The sequence below is a fragment of the Pelodiscus sinensis genome, chromosome 13 (genome assembly GCF_049634645.1).
Source record: "Pelodiscus sinensis isolate JC-2024 chromosome 13, ASM4963464v1, whole genome shotgun sequence".
Lineage (NCBI taxonomy): Eukaryota > Metazoa > Chordata > Testudines > Trionychidae > Pelodiscus > Pelodiscus sinensis.
The window spans coordinates 44,593,535-44,613,238 of record NC_134723.1 but is presented as its reverse complement, the minus strand read 5'-3'; the positions used below and the strand labels follow the sequence as shown (position 1 = coordinate 44,613,238).

At 41.6% G+C, this 19,704-nt stretch overlaps 1 protein-coding gene across 3 annotated transcripts in view; it reads left to right on the top strand.

Moving 5' to 3' along the window:
* PHF6 (PHD finger protein 6) overlaps window positions 1-19,704 on the top strand; it is a 49,706-nt gene that overhangs the window by 10,559 nt on the left and 19,443 nt on the right. For all 3 annotated transcript variants that reach the window (XM_006135305.4, XM_006135306.4, XM_075941128.1), the window contains exons 4-5: window positions 3,717-3,850; window positions 4,120-4,163. In XM_006135305.4, coding sequence (XP_006135367.1) covers window positions 3,717-3,850; window positions 4,120-4,163 — 178 coding nt within the window. The remainder of the gene's footprint in view (window positions 1-3,716; window positions 3,851-4,119; window positions 4,164-19,704) is intronic.

Here is a 19,704-nt window from a genome sequence, read left to right as displayed (position 1 = left end):
TCTGAGGCTTTTGCTCCGCTGCGGCTTTGCTCCCGGTGCCCCTGGTCTGCTGGAGACGGTCCCCAGCAGACCAGGGGCACCGGGAGCAGCTTTTCTCGCCCCGGAGGTCGAGGTGGCGGACTGCTGCCTGCGAGCTCCGGGGCGAGAGAGCCCCGTTTGTAAGTGCGGATCCGACGTAAGTCGGGAACTACCTGTATTTTCATTGCTATTGTCATTGTGTTATCAGCAAACAGAGATGGTGATAGTGAATATGAGGCACAATTTCTCCAGTCAAATTTAAAAACTCATTAACAAAATAAGCTTCTTGTTCTTTTTAATGGGTTACATACAAAGAGAAACCAGCACTTCTTAAATTTACTTTTTCTAATCCAGTACTTTCTATTTAATATTTTCTGACAGATTTCACAATGACAGCACATTCCAGGGAACTATGCAAGTGTAACACTGCTCCTTTACCAACATTTGGTTTCCCTGCCAAAAACTAGCCTTTACTACCACAGTATTTTTTGTATCCATTTTTTAATGATTTAATAGGGCCTTAGGATGCAGATTTTTCATGGGATGCACATGATGAAAACCATTTTAATCGTAGCCTCACCAAATGGCCATGAAACTATGTGATATGAACTGCTGTTTGTTTGCAAGGCATTACTCAATTTTTAAGGCTGATTCCAGTTTGATAGAAGAGCTAGATTGTGGTATGATTTTCATATCTGGGAGATGAGTGGTTTTGTAAATATTTTTAACAAGTGATACAGTATAACTAAAACAGTGCTTAGACACTTTCAGTTTTGAGGGATATGGGGGGAGGGGTGTTTCAGAGGTTCTACCAGAGTTGCCTTATATGGAGGCTGAAGTTACATGATGATATACCTTATTATACTTACAATCTCATCACTAAACAGTACAGTATTTTGCTCAGTCATTTTCACAGTGGAGTTTTATTTGGTCTGAACAACATTGTTCATTGAGCTATAGCAGCTGGAGACTACAGGTGTAATTGGAGATTTGATTTTTATAAAGAACATGTTAGCATTTGGATATATGGGCCAACAAGAAACTTTTTGATAACAAAATCTTTTAAAATCGCTTTAGGAGATATGTATATTTGGCATTCATGACACTATAGAATTTTTTTTGTTCTGTCAGTAACATGCTAGAAGAGGACAGATTCTTAAAGCATGCCATCTAGAGAAACCAGGCACTTGAAATATGTCCAAGTTATTTATGAAGAAGCTAAGTGGTTTTGTCCATCAGCTTAAATGTGCACTCTCTAAACATTCTGCACTTAGTGATTGTTTTCTATTCTTGACTGGTCTGTTATAGAAGTAGTAGTAAAGCACTAAATGTGGTGATCCAAATCTAATAGTCATATTGATAGTTTTTACTAAATTCTGTCTGTTGGCAGTCAGTTTAAATAGTTGTCCTCTTTTAGTAGATGTTGCTAGTAAGCAAATGGGTACTGAGCACTTAAAGCTACTTGTGTATATTTTAAAAATAATGAGAGAAATGCAGAATATTTCTGGTGATAGTTGAGAGTTGATTCATAATGAGAGACCAGTAATGTCAGCTTGTTGTTCATTCCCAGTAAGCATGCTAATCTGAGGTAATTATTTCTTCTGTTAGCCTTAAAATGTGGTGGATTTTTTGTTGTTGTTCTTAGAATTTTTCATGTGCCTCGTATACCTAGAGAATTAAACCTGTTGTTGCAAGCCAATCAGATAATAGGAATCATTCCAACAAATTTAGAGATTAATTTCAAAAAGAAATATTAGGTAAATAAGTCAATAGAAAAGTTCTTCCGGTCTGTCACGTCACCAGAGAGATTTCACATCTTATTTAAAAGCAAATTATGCCTTTCAAACCTGTTAAAATATGTGAAAGAGTTAAAGTAGTGGATAAAAGGGAGTGATAAAATGTATTTGTTTTCAAAATAAACTTAAGTATTTTCTTGTGAACAAATTTATTAGGAAACTTGAAATACAAAAGGTTGAGTAAACACCTACCATGGATTTGAAAACTGATTTAAGGGCGATGGAACAGTTTCTCAGTTTGTAGGGAGGTAAATAACGGAATGATCCAGGATTCATCTTATTTTGTGTATTTCAGTTATCTTTGTTAATATATAGTTGAAGGATGTAAAATCCTGGCTAATCAGTTAACCAGTTAAAGGTTAGGGCAACGTAACATTTAACTGATTAAACGGAATCTGGGTTGGGGCTGCTCCAAACGGACTGGAGCAGCCCCCAACCTGTGGGGCTCCTATTCCCATCCCTGTGTTGGAGCTGGCTGCTGGCTCCCAGACCCATCGGTTCCTGGCTCCCAGTCCTCACCAGAGCAGCAGGACAGAGGCTGTTCTGCCTGTGGGGTGCCCAGGCTCCCTGTGGACAGAGACTGCTCCAGATGCCAGAGCAGCCCCTCCCTGCAAGGCACCTGGGACTGCTTTGGAGTCTGCATGGGAGCAGCCCCTGTCTGCAGCGGACCCCCTCCAGGGCTGGAGCAGCCCCCTGCCCTTGGCAAACAGGGAAGTACTCTAGACCCCAGAGGTTACCAGTTAATCTTTCACATCCCTAAAATACAGAGCTTGCTGGTGGCATGTTTATTTAGATTAGTTAAGACTAAGAAGAATTAGAAAAACTATAGAAGAAGCCATGCAGTGGCACCCTGATAGATGGATAATTTCACTTTCCATTGACTTATGCAAAATAATGTGTATTGTAAGGAACAATTTTAATCACTCATATATGCTGATTGGTTTTGAATTAGTTACACAGGCTTGCAGGAAAAATAATAGATATAAACATATAACTCAGTCAGCATTTCTCAGAATCAAAAACCCGGTGTTTGAGCAGTGTTAAGAGACTATACAAATTATGAATATTAATGGAATTGTATACATTGATTTCATGTATGAAATTAAAGGGGAAAACGTATAATCTCAAACATGAATGGCCATGAAAATGTTTACAAGCATAAGAGAAATGATCAAACATTACAAAGTCTAGTATGGAAAGTATCTATCCTTGGAAAAGGAAGAGTAAAGCAATAGCTCTCTGTGTAGCCTTTTCTACTGCATAAAAACAAGGAGTGGGGGGTATTAATACAAACAAGACATTTCTTTTTTGTACCATCATGTCATGTACTATGACTGAGGCAAATTATTTGAAAGAGGATTAGACTGTTGTAGGGGAAAAAGAAGGCAGCTGCAGTTAACCAAGGTAAAATTTCAAGCATTCAGTCCTTGCTTCAGGGAATAAACTGATTTGCCAGCTGAGGTCAGCAAGAAAGTACCTTTTCTCGCCTCCTTTCATGGTATAATCCACAGTTGATCAGTGTTTGGTATAACCCACTCTTGGAAGCATAAAATCTAAGAGAAAATTACGTTTGTTGTAGTATGGCCCTTCTTACTTGGCTAAAGTTATTAAATTTGTTTCCACTGTATTAATAAAGATCATGAATTATTATCAGAGTGTTAGATTTTATAATTGAGTAGTTGTGACGTATCTCTCTTGCCTTTTAAAATTAATAAAAAATGACACTTAAGGGGGGAAAAATGCAGATAAAGACAGTATGACTAAATACATTACTCTCAGTAGCACCATCTGTTCGGTGAGAGGAGAGTTATTTTATGCCTGTTAGTTCCAGTTATTTCCCAAGCCAAAAGTATTAAACTAATGTTAGCATGAATTCTGTTTTTGTCTTTCTTTCTTTTATAGATGTGTTCTTTATGCCATTGTCCAGGAGCAACCATTGGTTGTGATGTGAAAACGTGTCACAAGACATATCACTACTACTGTGCATTGCATGATAAAGCTCAGATAAGAGAGAAACCCTCACAAGGCATTTACATGTAACTATTTATATGTCATGTTTTTGTTTGTATTTGTTTCACCCTCTTTGTAAAACCATCATTTAAATACAAACATTTCTGGTATTACAGAAAAGTGATAAAGGTGAATATGGGTTTTATTATAATAGTGTGCTAGACAGTGCACATTAACTGCAAATTGGAATTTTAAGAAGTCTTATAAATTGGGTGAAATGTACTGCTATTTAAATTAAAATAAATAAGCTCTGAATCATTATGTATCTGACAGTTTTCAACTACTTTGTTTATAGGATTTTATGCCGAAAACACAAGAAAACTACACGTAACTCTGAAGGTAAATTTTTTCAATGTAATCCTCCCCTCCTGTTTTAGACAGATACAGTACTTTGATTACATTTGAAATTTTGTGGAAAGTACAGATGTTTTGGGCAAATTAGACTGAATTAGATTTGTTTCTGGAAGAATTAATCTAGAAGCCAAATATATATAAGAGAATTTGAATATGATGTTAGATGCTAAAAGGTAGAATCAGGTTAAAAAAACCCTAATTTCCAGAATGCTCTGGAGTTCTGATGTTCTGTTATAACAAAGGTTTTGCAAAGGTAATGTGTTCTCTCTTGGGGAGAGGGTCCCTTTTATAGAAAGAATCTGATTTGTATTTTAGGTTTTCTAGATTTTAAATATGTTAATTTTGTCAAACAATGGCTGTAACTTAAGATGTTTAACAAAATCCTACAAAACTACAGTATTTTTTAATCTGTTACAAGGTTAAGCTTTAGGTTGTCTTTTTGTAATACTTCAGATAATATTGTCATAAATGAGAATAGAGATTTGACATTATGCATAAGGGGTTATGATTGTATTACCCTTTGAAATGCTTCCTTTGGCTGTTAGACACTCATGCAACCATCTCATAACTGAGGGGAGACTGTTGGAATGGGTAATACAGTTGGGCAATATATTAAAAATAGCTTTAATATGTTGTATGGTCTTTTGACATTCAAAACCAGTTATACAATTGTGTGGTGGTAGTTTTTGCCTTTTTTCTATTGTATTTGAATTTGGGTAAGTAGAAATCCATTTACCTTGCATCATTCTAAAGGGAAATATAACCTCAAATTGAAACAGTGAAGAAATGCATTTTGGTATCTTAGTGATATTTTTGAGTCTCTTATAAGTTATTGTAATTTGATTCTGTCAAATGCTTTTTATATAGCATATGAATATTGTGCCATTTAAATTAAATTATATTATATTATTATTAGAGATTCAATTTAATCTCCCCAGATCTCTTTGCACATGTAAATCAGAAACTTCAGGCTAAAAGTGGATTTTTGTTTTCCAGTTATACCCTAAATATCATAGTGCTCACTGCATAAAATATGCACTGCCCTATGACTTACGTAACTAACAAGGAGATTGGAGAAACAACATCGAATTTATTTTAATAGTTAATTTATTTAAAATAGACTAGACTTAGTTACTTTAGTGTAGTTTGGTGTCTTAATTTCTGTTTGGAATTTTTATAGGCAGTATGGCAAGATGAAAATTTTTGGAGTGAAGTGAAGGAGTAGATTAGTCTGTCACGTGAATCTTTATTTTAGACAGACACACTATACATAGTTTCGTGTACATTGACTTATAACTATTGCCGTATATTAAAAAACCTCATTGTGGTCTTAATCCCAAAGGAGTTCCATGGGGGTGGACCTCTGCTCTTTTTGTGGGGCTCTGTGCAGGACCAAGGTCTATGATAGTCTTTGAGAGTCTGCAAGAGATATTTCTACCTATTCTAACACGTCACTGTTTACTGCAATAAGATTTGTATTTGAATATGGATATTTGCATTGGAATGGACATGGAAAAAATTACTGCAGAAGAGCAAGAGCTGTTTTTTTTGAAACACAAAACCAGTGTCCTCTAACAGCTTTGGTTTTAAAATAGAGTTAAGTCTATCTGAGTTGTTGGAGACAAAAAAACCCTATTTATCTTGTTTAGATTTTCTTTTTTCACTCCATTGAATTGAAATTGAGGATTTGCAACAATAATACGTTGCCATAGTGCATATGCTCTTTCTAGCCAGGGACCAAAGTTTGAAATCAGATTTGTCACTTTGTTCTCAGGCTTCTGGGGACTGAGTATACTATACTGACTAAACAACACTTTGTTATTTATAATTTGTATTGTGTAGTACCTGCAGACCAGGGGTCAGTTATCGTAGGCATTGTACAAATATAACAGAGCAAGCACATGTAATCTGTGGCAAGGAAACACCTCAAGTCATTTATAACAGCAACATTTAATTATGCTGCTAGATACTTATATCTTGAGAGATAATTGTTGTCTTTAAAGGAGTGAGATATCCGTGGTCTGGGAAGGGATTTAAAGGATCTCCTCTGTTTACGTGCTGACAGTGTATTCATGACTAGAATGAGCACATCTGGAGTTTGCCACTGAAAGACATGGCACAATGAGAAGCCCAGAACAGTGTTTTTTACATATTTTGTTGACTCATTTTTTGTGTGGTCAGCATGGAAAAAGTGTGTCAAGGAGGGAGTTGAATGTGTAGGGGGATGCTAGGGCTTGGCACACTAGAAACTACAAGTAGAGACGAGTCAATGAATTGGACTGAATGACCAGATGCTATTGTAATAGGTTTTTTTTGTCATTTATTATTTCATTTCCAGAGATTCCACTTGAGGTTCTTTGCATACCAGAACAATTAATGTTGTAGTCATGTGCATCACGACTTGTACATGAGGCACTGGGAATGAAAGTTAGATGCAAAGGAAGGGTATGAACCCTGCCCCTTGGTGGCTGGGGTTTTGGGAGTGGGGGTTTGATCAATATGCAGCACTTCTGGGTGTGTCTCCTAATCTAAAGCAGTAGTACAGTTATTTTAATATTAGCTCTTTTGTAGTAACTGTTGGAGTAGAGTATTTTAAATAGAATAATAGTTTGTCATTTAGGCCATGTCAGGTTTAGATAGTCAAGAATCAATGGAACTTAAATTCTGTAAGCAGTGCTTCCCAAATTTCCATCGATTAGTCGATAAGGGTAGGGGTGGGGCGCACACTATCCCTGCTGTGCCTCTGCCTTTGAAATGTAGTGAGAGCTGCCCACTTGCCTGGGATTCCCCCTCTCCCTTTGAAATGTAGCAAGAGTCCTGCGGGGACTCTTATTTATTTCAAAGGGATAGACAGTGTGGGGAACACATAGCAAGCAAGGACTCATGCAGTCCCCGCACGCTTCAGGTTCTACCTTTCCCTTTGAAATGTAGCAAGCACCATCTCTACATAGGGGGCGGGGAAGTAGAGGGGCAGTGGGGAAACAGCACAAGCAGAGACTGAAGCATTCCCCGCTCACACAGGTCCGACTGCTGTGCCTCTCTCTCCCTTTGAAATGTAGCCATTTGGAGCATTCTGCACCAAAACACTAAAAATTCTGTGCCAAAAAATTAAAATTTCTGCACACAAATCTTGGACCTCCCTGGTCCAGCACCCTCTCAAGGGAAGTCAAGGCTTCTCTCTGGGCTGTGGGGGGTCTCTGGAGCCTGGACTCCCCGCCCTGCTGCCAGTCCCATGCCAGGGCTACCGGGGTCGGCCTCCCTGGACTGGGACTCTGCGGCCACTGCCAGCTCCAGTGCTGCTGGGGGTCCAAAGCCGGGGATTCCTCTCTGCCATTGCCAGCCTAGCTGCCGCCAGATTTCGTGGCCTGGGATTGCCCTCTACCACCGCTGCCAGCCGCGCTGCCACTGGGGGTTCCTGGCTGGGGCCAGGGATTCCCCCCTGTAACTACCGGGGATCTCCAGGGTGGGACTCCCCACCCACTGTCGGACCAGCTTCTGGCCCAGCTGGGTTTTCCCAGCACTAATGGACTCATGACTGGCTTGTGCTCCTTGCTTCTGGGACTCCCTGGTCCACAGTATCTGTGGTCTTTCTGGACTAGGATGCTGCCAGCCCAAAGAATCCTAGATATGGGAGGTTGAACCTGTATTTTAATATTCAGCAAATTTTGTCAAAAACAGAGACTACAGCATGGCATTGGAGCCACTGGCTACACAGAGGTGTTAGATCATTCTGCCATTACTCTCTTCCCACCTTTTCTGCTGGACACAGCAGAAGAACCAGCCCTGCTCCAGAAACATCGAATCATAGGATCATAGAACTAGGGACCTCGAGAGATCAAGTTCAGTCCCCTTCCTTCACAGCAGGACCAACCACGGTCTAGATCATCTCTGATAGATGTCTGTCCAACCTGCTCTTAAATATATCCAGTGATAGAGATGCCACAACCTCCCTAGGCAATTTATTCCAGTGTTCAATCACCCTGACACTTAGGAAGTTTTTCCTAATGTCCAACCTAAACCTCCCTTGTTGCAGTTTAAGCCCATTGCTTCTTGTCCTATCATCGGAGGCCAAGGAGAACAATTTTTCTCTCTCCTCCTTGTAACACCCTTTTAGGCACTTGAAAACTGCTGTCATGTCCCCTCTCAGTCTTCTCTTTTCTAAACAAGTCCGATACTTTCAGTCTTCTCTCATAGGTCATGTTTTCTAGACCTAAATCTACCCCATTTCCACTAGCATTCACTATGTTAGGCATCCTGTCACCATCAGCCTTCTTGACAAAAAACGAAACAAAGAAGTCATTGCGCATCTCTGCCATTTCCAAGTTTCCTGTTATTGTTTCTTCCTCTTCACTGAGCAAAGGGCCTACCCTGTTCTTGGTCTTCCTCTTGCTTCTAATACGTTTTTAGACTGTCGTCTTGGTACCCTTTATATGTCTAGCTAGATTGAGCTCATTTTGTGCCTTCACCTTTCTAATCTTTCCCCTGCATACTTGTGGTGTTTATACTTGTGTGCTTGTATTCATCCTTAGTAATTTGACCTAGTTTCCACTTTTTATAACACTCCATTTTGATTTTTAAATCATGTAAAATATCCAAGTTAAGCCTAGGTCTCTTACTATACTTTGTGTCTTTCCTAAGCAGCGGTATAGTTTGCTTCTGGGCCCTTAATAATGTCCCTTTGAAAACCTGCCAACTCTTTTCAGTTGTTTTTCCTTTTAGTCTTGCTTCCCATGAGACCTTACCTACCAGCTCTCTGAGTTCACTAAAATCTGCCTTCCTGAAATCCATTGTCTCTATTTTGATGTTCTCCCTTCTTTCATTTCTTAGAACAGGGATCTGCCACCCATGGCTCTCAAGCCAAATATAGCTCATTATGGAACCAGATATGGCTCTCTTGTCATTCCCAAATGCATGCAACTTTTAAAATTAAAATGCAAATTAATTACAGATTTTGAAAACACATAAATTATCATGTTGCTTCAGTGCATACATGAACCTAAATTTGACCAGTTATGATGTAAACTTCAAAGAAATGTGTGAAAAGATGCAACAGCAGAAGTCCCATTAAATAAAATCTGTGAGTACACAGTTTCATTTATGCTGTTGTTAATTGTCATGTCAATTATCAATAATATTCAGTTGTATATTTTCAGTCATGCAAATGGGCATTCTTATATGGCTCTTTGTTGACCTCTTGTTCTGGATTTTGATGTACAGTAGACTTCCGATAATCCAGAACCTATGGGACCTAGGTGGTGCCGGATTATCAGATATGCCGGACTATCAGGAGGTACTATAAACTGGTTATATACTGTATATAAAGTGTTCCTAGCCCTTTTTATTGTACATACTGTATACAGTATACTGTAATGTTTTAGTTTTTTTAAGCCTTTTTTACCCTTTTTGCTCAGTTCAGCTGCTGCTGCTGCTGTTACCTTGTGACTCATTTTTTGCCGAAGCTCACTCACTAGGCTCTTGCCATTTTGATGCCGGACTATCAGGAGTGCCGGACTATTGGATGCCGGACTATTGGAGTTTTACTGTACTTTGGTTTGTAAAGGTTGCCGTCCCCTTCCTTAGAATCATAGAGGCATAGGGCTGAAAGAGAGCTCGGGCGGTCATTGAGTCCAGCCCCCTGCCCAAAGCTGGAACAATCCCAACTAAATCATCCCAGCTAAGGCTTAAAAACCTCTAGGGATGGAGATTGCACCTCCTCCCTAGGTAACCCATTCCAGTGCTTCGCCACCCTTCTGGCGAAATAGTTTTTCCTAATATTCAACCTAGACCTCCCTCACTGTAACTTGAGACCATTGTTCCTTGTTCTGTCATCCATCACTACTGAGAACAGCCTCTCTCCATCCTCTTTGGAACCTCCCTTCAGGAGGTTGCTATCAAATCCCCCCTCACTCTTCTCTTCTGCAGACTAAACAAACCAAAATCCCTCAGCCTCTCCTCCTAGGTCATATGCTTCAGCCCCCTAATCATTTTGGTTGCCCTCCGCTAGACCCTCTCTAATGCGTCCACATCCTTTCTGTAGTGGAGGGCCCAGAACTGGATGCAATACTCCAGATGTGACCTCACCAGCGCAGAATAAAGGGGAATAATCACTTCTCTAGATCTTCTGGCACTGCTCCTTCTAATGCACCCTAATATGCATTAGCCTTCTTGGCTACAAGGGTGTACTGTTGACTTATATCCAGCTTCTTATCCACTGCAATCCCCAGGTCCTTTTCTGATGAACTGCTACCTAGACAGTCAGTCCCCGGCCTGTAACAGTGCTTGGGAGTCTTCTGTCCCAAGTGCAGCACTCTGCACTTGTCCTTGTTGAACCTCATCAGATTTCTTTTGGCCCAATCTTCAAATCTATGTGAGCAAGTTAAGGAAATATATAGATTGGATAAATGGTCTGTAAAGTGGATAGAAAGCTGGCTAGATTGTTGGGCCCAACAGGTATTGATCAACAGTCACTCTGGACCCTATCACTACCCTATCACTACCTCTCCCCCTAGCTTAGTGTCATCTGCAAATTTGCCGAGGGTGCAATCCATCCCTTCATCCAGGTCATTAATAAAGATGTTGAACAAAATCGGCCCTAGAACCGATCCTTGGGGCGCTCTGCTTGAAACTGACCGCCAACCTGACATCGAGCCGTTGATCACTGCCTGTTGAGCCCGACAATCTAGACAGTACCCTCGGATGCATTAAATCCGGACCCATGGATTTTTGTATGTCTAACTTTTCTAAATAGTTCTTAATCTGTTCTTTCTTTGCTGAGGGCTGCCAATCTCCTTCCCATACTGCGTTGCTTATTGCAATAGTCTGGGAGCTCACTGTGTCTGTGAAGACAGAGGTAGAAAAAGCATTGAGTACTTCAGCTTTTCCCACATCATTTTTCACTAGGTTACCTCCCTCATCCAGAAAGGGATGATCACCCTCTTACTGATAACATGCCTGTAGAAACCTTTCTTGTCACCCTTAGAATCATGAACTCTGTGATTTAATGATCACTTTCACCCAGGCTGCCTTCCACTTTCAAATTTTCAACCAGTTCCTCCCTATTTGTTAAAATCGGTTCTAGAACAGCTTCCCCCCATTAACTTTCTTAATGTTCTGAAATAACGTCTCCAGTGCAGTCCAAGAACTTATTGGATAATCTGTGCCCTACTGTGTTAGTTTCCCAACATGTATCTGGATAGTTGAAGTCCCCCATCACCACCAAATCTGGTGCTTTGGATGATTTTGTTAGTTGTTTAAAAAAAGCCACCTCAGCCTCTTCTGCCTGAGTAGGTAGTCAGTAGTAAATCCTAGCATGACATCACCTTTGGGGTTTTTAACCCCATTTAACCTAACCCAGAGACTTTCAACAAGTCTGTCTCCTATGTCCATCTCCACTTCAGTCCAAGTGTATATATTATAAGGCAACACCTCCTCCCTTTTTTCCCTGCCTATCCTTCCTGAACAAGTTGTACCCTTCTATACTAGTATTCCAGTCATGTGTCTTATCCCACCAAGTCTCCGATACCAACTGTCGTAATTGTGTGTGTTTGTTAGCACTTCATGTTCTTCTTGCTTATTTCCCATACTCCTGGCACTTGTCTACAGGCGTCTCTCCATGCCAGGTGTGAGCAGGCAAGTCCTGCCAGGCAGGATCCAAGTGTAAAGGGAGTTAGCGTGGGGGGATCTAAGTGTGGGTTGAGAAAGTTTGGTATGGCGCAGTCTGAGTGTGGGCAGCTCAGTGGGGGATCTGGAGGCACAGGGGTTTGTTGGAAATCCTGGGTGCAAAGGTAATGGGACTCTGTAGTAGGGATATAAGGGAGTAGTCGAGTACCCGATAAACCTAAGCGGTGCGGGGGTGGGCATGAGGCAGAGCTGCAGTGGTCCCAGAGTCAGCACAAGCCGTGACTGTTCATTCCAGGCTTGTGCCACCTCCGGAAGCTAACCCCGCTGTGGCTCTGCATTTTAAAAGCCTGGCGGGCTCTTACTACATTTAAAATGCAGAGCCACAGCAGGGTTAGCTTCCAGGGCTGGTGTAGGCAGGAGTAAGCAGTCCTGGCTTGTGCTGGCTCAGAAACTGCTGCAGCTCTGTTCCTGGCTCCTAATACATTTAAACTGCAGAGCTGCAGTGGGAGTAGTGACTATTCAGAAGTGGAAATTCCATCCACTGCTGGATTAGCTAATTAATCTCAATTTAACATCCCTACACTGTGGTGCATTCCAGGTGAAGGTGGTTAGAGCTCAGTGTGGGAGGAGCTGGGTGTGGGGTAAGCTAGAGCTCAGCAGGGATATCTGGGGGACTCGATAGAGGGGCCAGATGCTTGGGAGAGGGAGGCTGAGGGGAAGAATCCAGGTTCAGCTGGTTGGGCTCTGTGGGGTGGAGCTCTAGGTATGGAGGGCTCATCAGGGTGGTCCAGGTGTAGGGGGAGTAGGGTTCATCAGGGCAGGGGTGGTGAAGATTGAGGCTCAGCAGGAGGATTTGAAGTATGAGCGAGTCTGAATGCAAAAGGGTTGGTTGGATGGAGGATCAGTACCTCTCCATGTAGTTGACTACTGATGGGGGCAGGAAGTGAGAGGGAGTGTGCAGAGTTTCCTGCAGCTGAGAGAGAAATCTGGGGGTGGATTTAAACTGGCCCCAGATGCCAGATAAAGGGGATGTCTTGCCCTCTCCAGTCCAGCTGAGAGTAAAAGCAGAGCCTGGTATAGGGTAGGGGCCCCCAGCAAGGTCTTTCCTATAAAGAATAAAATTGTCAGACTCATAGATTAACATAATTTGTTGGGGGAAAGTCAACGTGATTTCTGTAAAGGGAAATCATGCCTTACTAATCTATTGGAGTTTCTTGGGGGGGGGGGGGGAGTCAACAAACGTGAACAAGGGGGATCCAATGGATATTGTATACTTAGATTTCCAGAAAGCCTTTGACTAGGTCCCTCACCAAAGGCTCTTAAGTAAAGCAAGTTGTCATGGCATAAGAGGGAAGGTTCTTTCACAGATTGATAACTGGTTAAAAGACAGGAAACAAAGGTAGAAATAAATGGTAAGTTTTCAGAATGGAGAGAGCTAACAAGAGGTGTTCCCCGAGGATCTGTACTGGGATTAATACTATTCAACTAACTTATACATGATCTGGAGAAAGGGGTAAACAGTCAGGTGGCAAAATTTGCAGATGATACCAAACTGCTCAAGATAGTTAAGACCAAAGCAGACTGTGAAGAGTTTCAAAAAGACCGCACCAAACTAAGCTATTGGGCAACAAAATAGCAAATGAAATTTAATATTGATATATGTGAAGTAATGCACAGTTGTAGGAGTGAAAAAAATAATCCCAACTATACATACAATGTGATGGGGATTAATTTAGCTGCAACTACTCAAAAGACCTTGGAGACATTGTGGATAGTTCTCTGAAAACATTCGCTCAGATGTGCGGCGGCAGTCAAAAAAGCAAAAGGAATGTCAAGAATTATTTAAAAAAACAACAAATAGTCTGGTAGCACTTTATAGATTAACAAAACATGTAGACGGTATCATGAGCTTTCTTGAGCACAGTCCACTTCAGATGATTGGAGTTATTAGTAGGGGATATGGCAACTTGACAGAGAATATCTTATTGCCGCTATATAAAAACATGATACACCCACATTGTGAATACTGCATACAGATATGATCGCCTCATCTCAAAAAAGATGTATTGGCATTGGAAAAGATTCATAAAAGGGTGACAAAAATGATTAGGGTTTTGGAACGGGTCCACTGTGAAGAGAGATTAAAAAGACTGGGACTTTTTATCTTAGAAAAGAGGACACTAAGGGGAATATGATAGAAGACTATAAAATCATGACAGGTATGCAGAAAGTGAATAAAGAAAAGTTATTTACTTATTCCCACAATATAAGAACTAGGGATCACCAAATGAAATTAATAGGTAGCAGGTTTAAAACAAACAAAAGGAAGTTTTTCTTCATGCAGTGCACAGTCAACCCGTGGAACTCTTTGCCAGGGGATGTTAAGACCAGGACTTTAACAGGGTTCAAAAAAGAACTCGATAAATGAATGGAGGTTAGGTCAATCAATGGCTACTAGCCAGGATAGGTAGGAATGGTGTCCCTAACTTCTGTTTGTCTGGAAATGGATGACAGGAGAGGGATCACGTGCTGATTACCTGTTCTGTTCACTCCCTTTGGGGCATTTGGCATTGGCATGGGCTAGATGGACCTTTGTTTTGACCTAGTATGGCCGTTCTTATGTTCCTAGTCTTGCTATAGTCATTTACTACTTTGCTGGCTGCACTAGGCAACTGAAACACATTAATGGGAAGGGTCACATAACTGCTCTTGTGGCTTCCCTGTCAAAAAGTTATTTTTCTGCAGGGAAACCAGGAAATCTGGTGGAGACAAAAATTCTTCATGTGCACAGTGGCACAGAATTCCCCCAGGAATATTGTCTTCAGTTCATTTATAATAATTTTGTTTGGTAGCACAAGAAGCTATGCTTAGTCATTCTCTAATCTTGCAGATTGTTGTTCTCCATTAATATTTCTTTATGGTCCAGCATTCACATGATGTCAGAGTTATTTTTCTTCTCTTAACTCAGATGTTGAAGTAATCACAATAAAATTCAAATGACACCATACGGATGTGTGCTTCTACACAACTCAAAGGTTAACTGATTGTCATTGCATAGCCATAGAGACCAACCTAGAATCTTATATGTTGTATTCTTATTAACTAGAATAGCATGTCAGTTAAAGTAGTTTGGAGGCAGCTGTTCAGAAAAGCAGCTATTTGAAGCATACTGTCCTCTAAATTCTTGTTCTCATTTCTCACTATTTAGAAATGTTTTATCTAGAAAATAAAATAAATCCAATCCTAAATTAAGCATTTTACTCAAGACACAGAATAGGCTCTTTGATTGTTTTCAGCACCCAACATCATGTACGAGTTGCTATTATTTTTTGTTCGGTGGTAAATGTTTTCATAGCATTTCATCAGTTGATCTGTTATGCAACTTTGGACAATTGTATTTATGTTTCAGAAGTTTGGGGCTGAAGTTCAGTTATGCTTATTTTCCTTCTTTACTTGCCATTTTTATCAATGATTTTGGTTGTTTCTGTGGTATGGTTGAAAAATATTTTTTAAATTACTTTACATTTGAGATCTCCAGGTTACGGATGTAAGTGACTAGTCAACTAGTTGACTATCCGATAAGCATAAGCTTAAGTGACTACTCGACTAGTTGCTTCACTCCCCTCCCCCTTGCTGCTTCTGTCAGAGGGAGGGAGCAAAGGGGAGAGCAGCTTAAAAGCCAGTTCCCCCCTGCACCATCTCTGTGTGGGGTAGAGGGTCAGGTGAAGCAAATGTGTCCTTGGTCTTGCACCTCTCTCCCTTTGAAATGTACAATAGCCACTTATTTGTCATCTGAAGAAGTGGGTTGTGCCCACAGAAGCTCATGATACTATTTATATATTTTTGTTAGTCTCTAAGGTGCTACAGGACCATTGTTGTTTTTTAAGTTTTAGAAAGTTTATTAGTTCACAGGGATACAGTATAGAATAGACTTGTTAGCACAGGAACCAGAAGTAGTTAGTACCGGCCATCTCGGAGAGTGGGGGGCTCAGGCCCTGGCCCCCCTCCCTGTATCGTAAGCCAGGGGTGACTAACTCAGACACCCAGCAACTGGTCCCAGTGCTGCAGCCAACCCCTCCTTTTCCTTTGTCCAGGTTCCCAGACAAAAGGTTTTACCCTCCCACCCTTGCTTAGGCTCTAGTTACAAGAGAGACTTGGCCATTGTGTATGTACTGGGCTGGGGCAGCCTAGGGCAGCCTTCCCTCAGTGAGAATCACACCCAGAATTGCCATCCCCATCCAGTGTCCAGGAAAACTGAGGCGCACACACAGTGTTACTACAGAACAGTGCAGGATAGTATAAATTAACATGCAACATAACAAGCGAACACAGTGAATACAATCCCCATTTTGTCACATTGGATAAACAATCTCATTTTCCTGCAGTTTGTCCCTTGTTGGATTTTTTGCCATTGGGGTGGACTCCTTGACAGCCTACTGCTAGAGCCAGTTAATGCTTTTAGGGCATTGGTGTAGGAATTCACTTTGTGTATGCTTTGGTATTCTAATTTATGCAGTCAGCCCACATACTTCCTCCTCTTCATTGCAGAGAAGTACCTGGTCTTTCATAAAGCTTGGACTAATCTGAATGCTTGAGTTCTTTTCCAGGCACATTCCTAAAGTAAGGCTTACTGAATATCAGTACTAAAGTACCTGGTTGTGAATATCCTCCAGAATAAGAAAAGAACTTTCAGTAATTTTGCTCTTCTTTCTGACTCTAGATGACAGCTTTCTCAGAGGAATTTCTTGTGAATAATAACCTTGATTGCTAGTATTACTATGAAGATGGTAAATGTATCTCTTCATTCCAGAGTATGGATCAGATTTTTAAAAGTGCTCAACATCCCAATTAGAAAAATAACTGCTGTATGCTTGAGCTCTTCTGAAAATCTGGCCCTTACCTTTGATAAGTTAATGAGATAAGATTTTAAACATATACAGGCAGTCCCCGAGTTATGTGGATCCGACTTATGTCGGATCCCTACATACGAACGGGGCTTTTCTTGCCGGGGAGGACACGGGCGGCAGGACCGCCCAGACGCGCCATGGTCCCACCGCCCGCATCCTCTGCAGCGAGAAAAGCTGCTCTGCGTCTCCCTGGTCTGCTGGGGGAGGGGGCGCCCCAGCAGACCAGGGAGACGCGGGCGGCGGGACCTCCGAGACGTGCCGCAGTCCCGCTGCCCGCGTCCTCCGCAGCTTTGCTCCGCCCTGGGCTTCCTGGAATCAGCCACTGGTCAGTTTCAGCAGCGGCTGACTTGGGAACGCCTGGGGTAGAGCAGCTGGGGTGCTGCCGGGTTGGTCCCGCAGCGCCGAGGTGCGGCGCTGCGGGGACCCACCCGGCAGCTCCCCAGCTGTTCTGTCCCAGGCGTCCAGATTCAGCCGCTGTTGAAACTGATCAGCGGCTGATTCCAGGAAGCCCGGGGCAGAGCAGCTCTGCCTCGGGCTTCCTGTAGTCAGCCGCTGGTCAGTTTCAACAGCGGCTGAATCTGGACACCAGTTATGACTTACATACAAATTCAACTTAAGAACAAACCTACAGTCCCTATCTTGTACGTAACCCGGGGACTGCCTGTATGTTTATTGGGACTAATTCATGTCCAAAACTAAACTCTGGTATTCTTCAATTTCCCAATGATGTCTTATCCCTTTCAAACTGTACTTATTTATTGACCAGGAATAGTTCAAGAAAGGAACACAGTAATTCTCCATATCATTCCACTTATCTCTGGCAGTAATAAAATGGAAAATAATAAGAGGCCAAATGACTATACACATTGTTGAAACAAATGCCTGGAAGCTGTGGGGGTCAGAAAACGAAGTGCCTTAGTTACCACAGTAGCTGCACCCAGTGCTGTCAGGGAATTTAAAGGGAATGGTCTTTCAGCAAATGGAAATCTCAAGATTCCCTGAGTCATTGTGCTTTTTATTTCTTCAGATCAGAGAGGAAGTTTTGATCTCATGTAATTCAGAGAGTTCAGCAAGTCCAACTTTTTTCTAGAAAACCCATTCAGAAATAGTATATTCTGTGCCAAAGCAATTATTTTATTCCAAGTTCTGCATAAATGAGATGCCAGCAGGCAAAACATCAAAGATATATTGGCATCAAATTTAGACAATGTTCTGATTTATCTGAGAGATTTGTATTTTTAGTCTGAAGTATTTCTTGACGCAGACTCATTTTCTTTAACAGGCACATACTATACCTTTCACCCTGTATAGTTGTCTATTATGCACACGCTTCTCAAGTCACATGTAAAAATCACCAGGGCACCCTAACTCACAAAGTCTAGTTCTCTTGTCTTTCCATTCCTACTGCAGGGTCATTGCTTAATCTTTCTAAGAAGACAGATTAGGCCCAATTAACCAGAGCCACCTTGTTTTATATCTTTTGTAGACTATTCCTCTATATTCCCAAATTTCTACATGCTCTTATGTCAAAAAGCCGTTACAACATCTTGTAGTTGTTTCAATGAAAACTTCTCCCTATGGAAAAAGTCTGCTCAATAACGAGAGGAAAAGAAGCATCTTTTACCTTAATATTGGAATAGTTTATGGAATACTTTACGTGATTTTTTAAAATTTGAATCTGTGATACTTTTTATATTACACTCATCACTGTAGTATCTGAATGCTTTCAAGTCATGCATCAGCCAATGAGACTATATATCTGTTGCATGCTGTTTGTAGTCTCATCCTCTCCTGACAGGGACAAGTGTTCAGTGGAGTGTCTTGTTTTAGTAGGGGCTTCCTGTGTGTGTTAGGGAAGGCAAGGTCAATTGCATGTGCCTTGAATTGGGAAGTGTGAAATTTGTGATTATTCTCAGTTTGTGAGGGAATTAATTTCAAAGTCTCTGGGCAGTCCTGGTGAAGGATCTCTCTTCCACAGTTGAGCTTTACTTTTACTACTAGAGATCCATTGTGCCAGAGGAGTGTAGTTGGCACGTAGCTATACCCAGGGCTCACCGAACCGTGGTGAGCCTTGCTTGCCAGCCGCGCTGTCTGGTGATCTGCGCACGCGCAGATCGTTCTGCACATGCACAGATCGCTGGAACCCGGCTCTTCCGGGTTACAATCTACTCGCCATGAGCGAGTAGATTGTATAATTTGTCGAGCTCTGGCTATACTGATCCCAGTCTTAACCTCAGAGCTTTAGACTGTATTTTAGGTAAAATAGAAGCTCAGAGTTATGGAAGAGGGGAGACACTGTCTCCCCCCCCCCCCCCCCAAAGTAAACGCAGTACTCGGTTAAATGCAAACTACTTTAAAAAAAAAAAAAAAGGAGGGGGGGAAAGCAGCATTTTTCTTTTGCCTAGTAAAGTTTCAAAACTGTATTGTCAGTGTTCAGTTTTTAAACTTTTGGAAGAACAACCAGACTTTTGTTGAAAGTTATGAAACACCTGCATTCTGGAAAGGTTCACAACTGAGGTTCAATTGTATCCTGAGCGCAGGACATTTGACTCTTTGAAGATGAGGATCAAGAGCTTGAACTTGTCTCAAAATTTTATTGGGAGCCAGTTTAGAGAGTATGACGTGCTCATGGTAGCTGGTGTTGCCAAGGATACTGTGCTGCTGTGTTTTATAGTAGATGGAGGTTCCATAGTGTTGAAGATTTCATGCTTAGGTATATCGCATTGCTGTAACCCAGCCAAGAGATGATGGTGTGAATAACAGGCCAGTTCTTCATCTGTTGTATGGTATAGATAGAGTAGGGGTAGGGAACCTTTGTTGAATAGGGGGCCACTTACCCCCCCAGGCAAGTAGATTTTGTGTGCTTCAGCCTGATGGTGGACTAGCGGGAGGGAGAGTGGCAGGAGTGCCTGATCAGGCTTCCCAGAGCTAGGAAAGGGGGAGAGCTTCAGGGGCTGGATCCAGGCAAGCCCAGGGCTGCAGGTTACCCACTCTGGAAT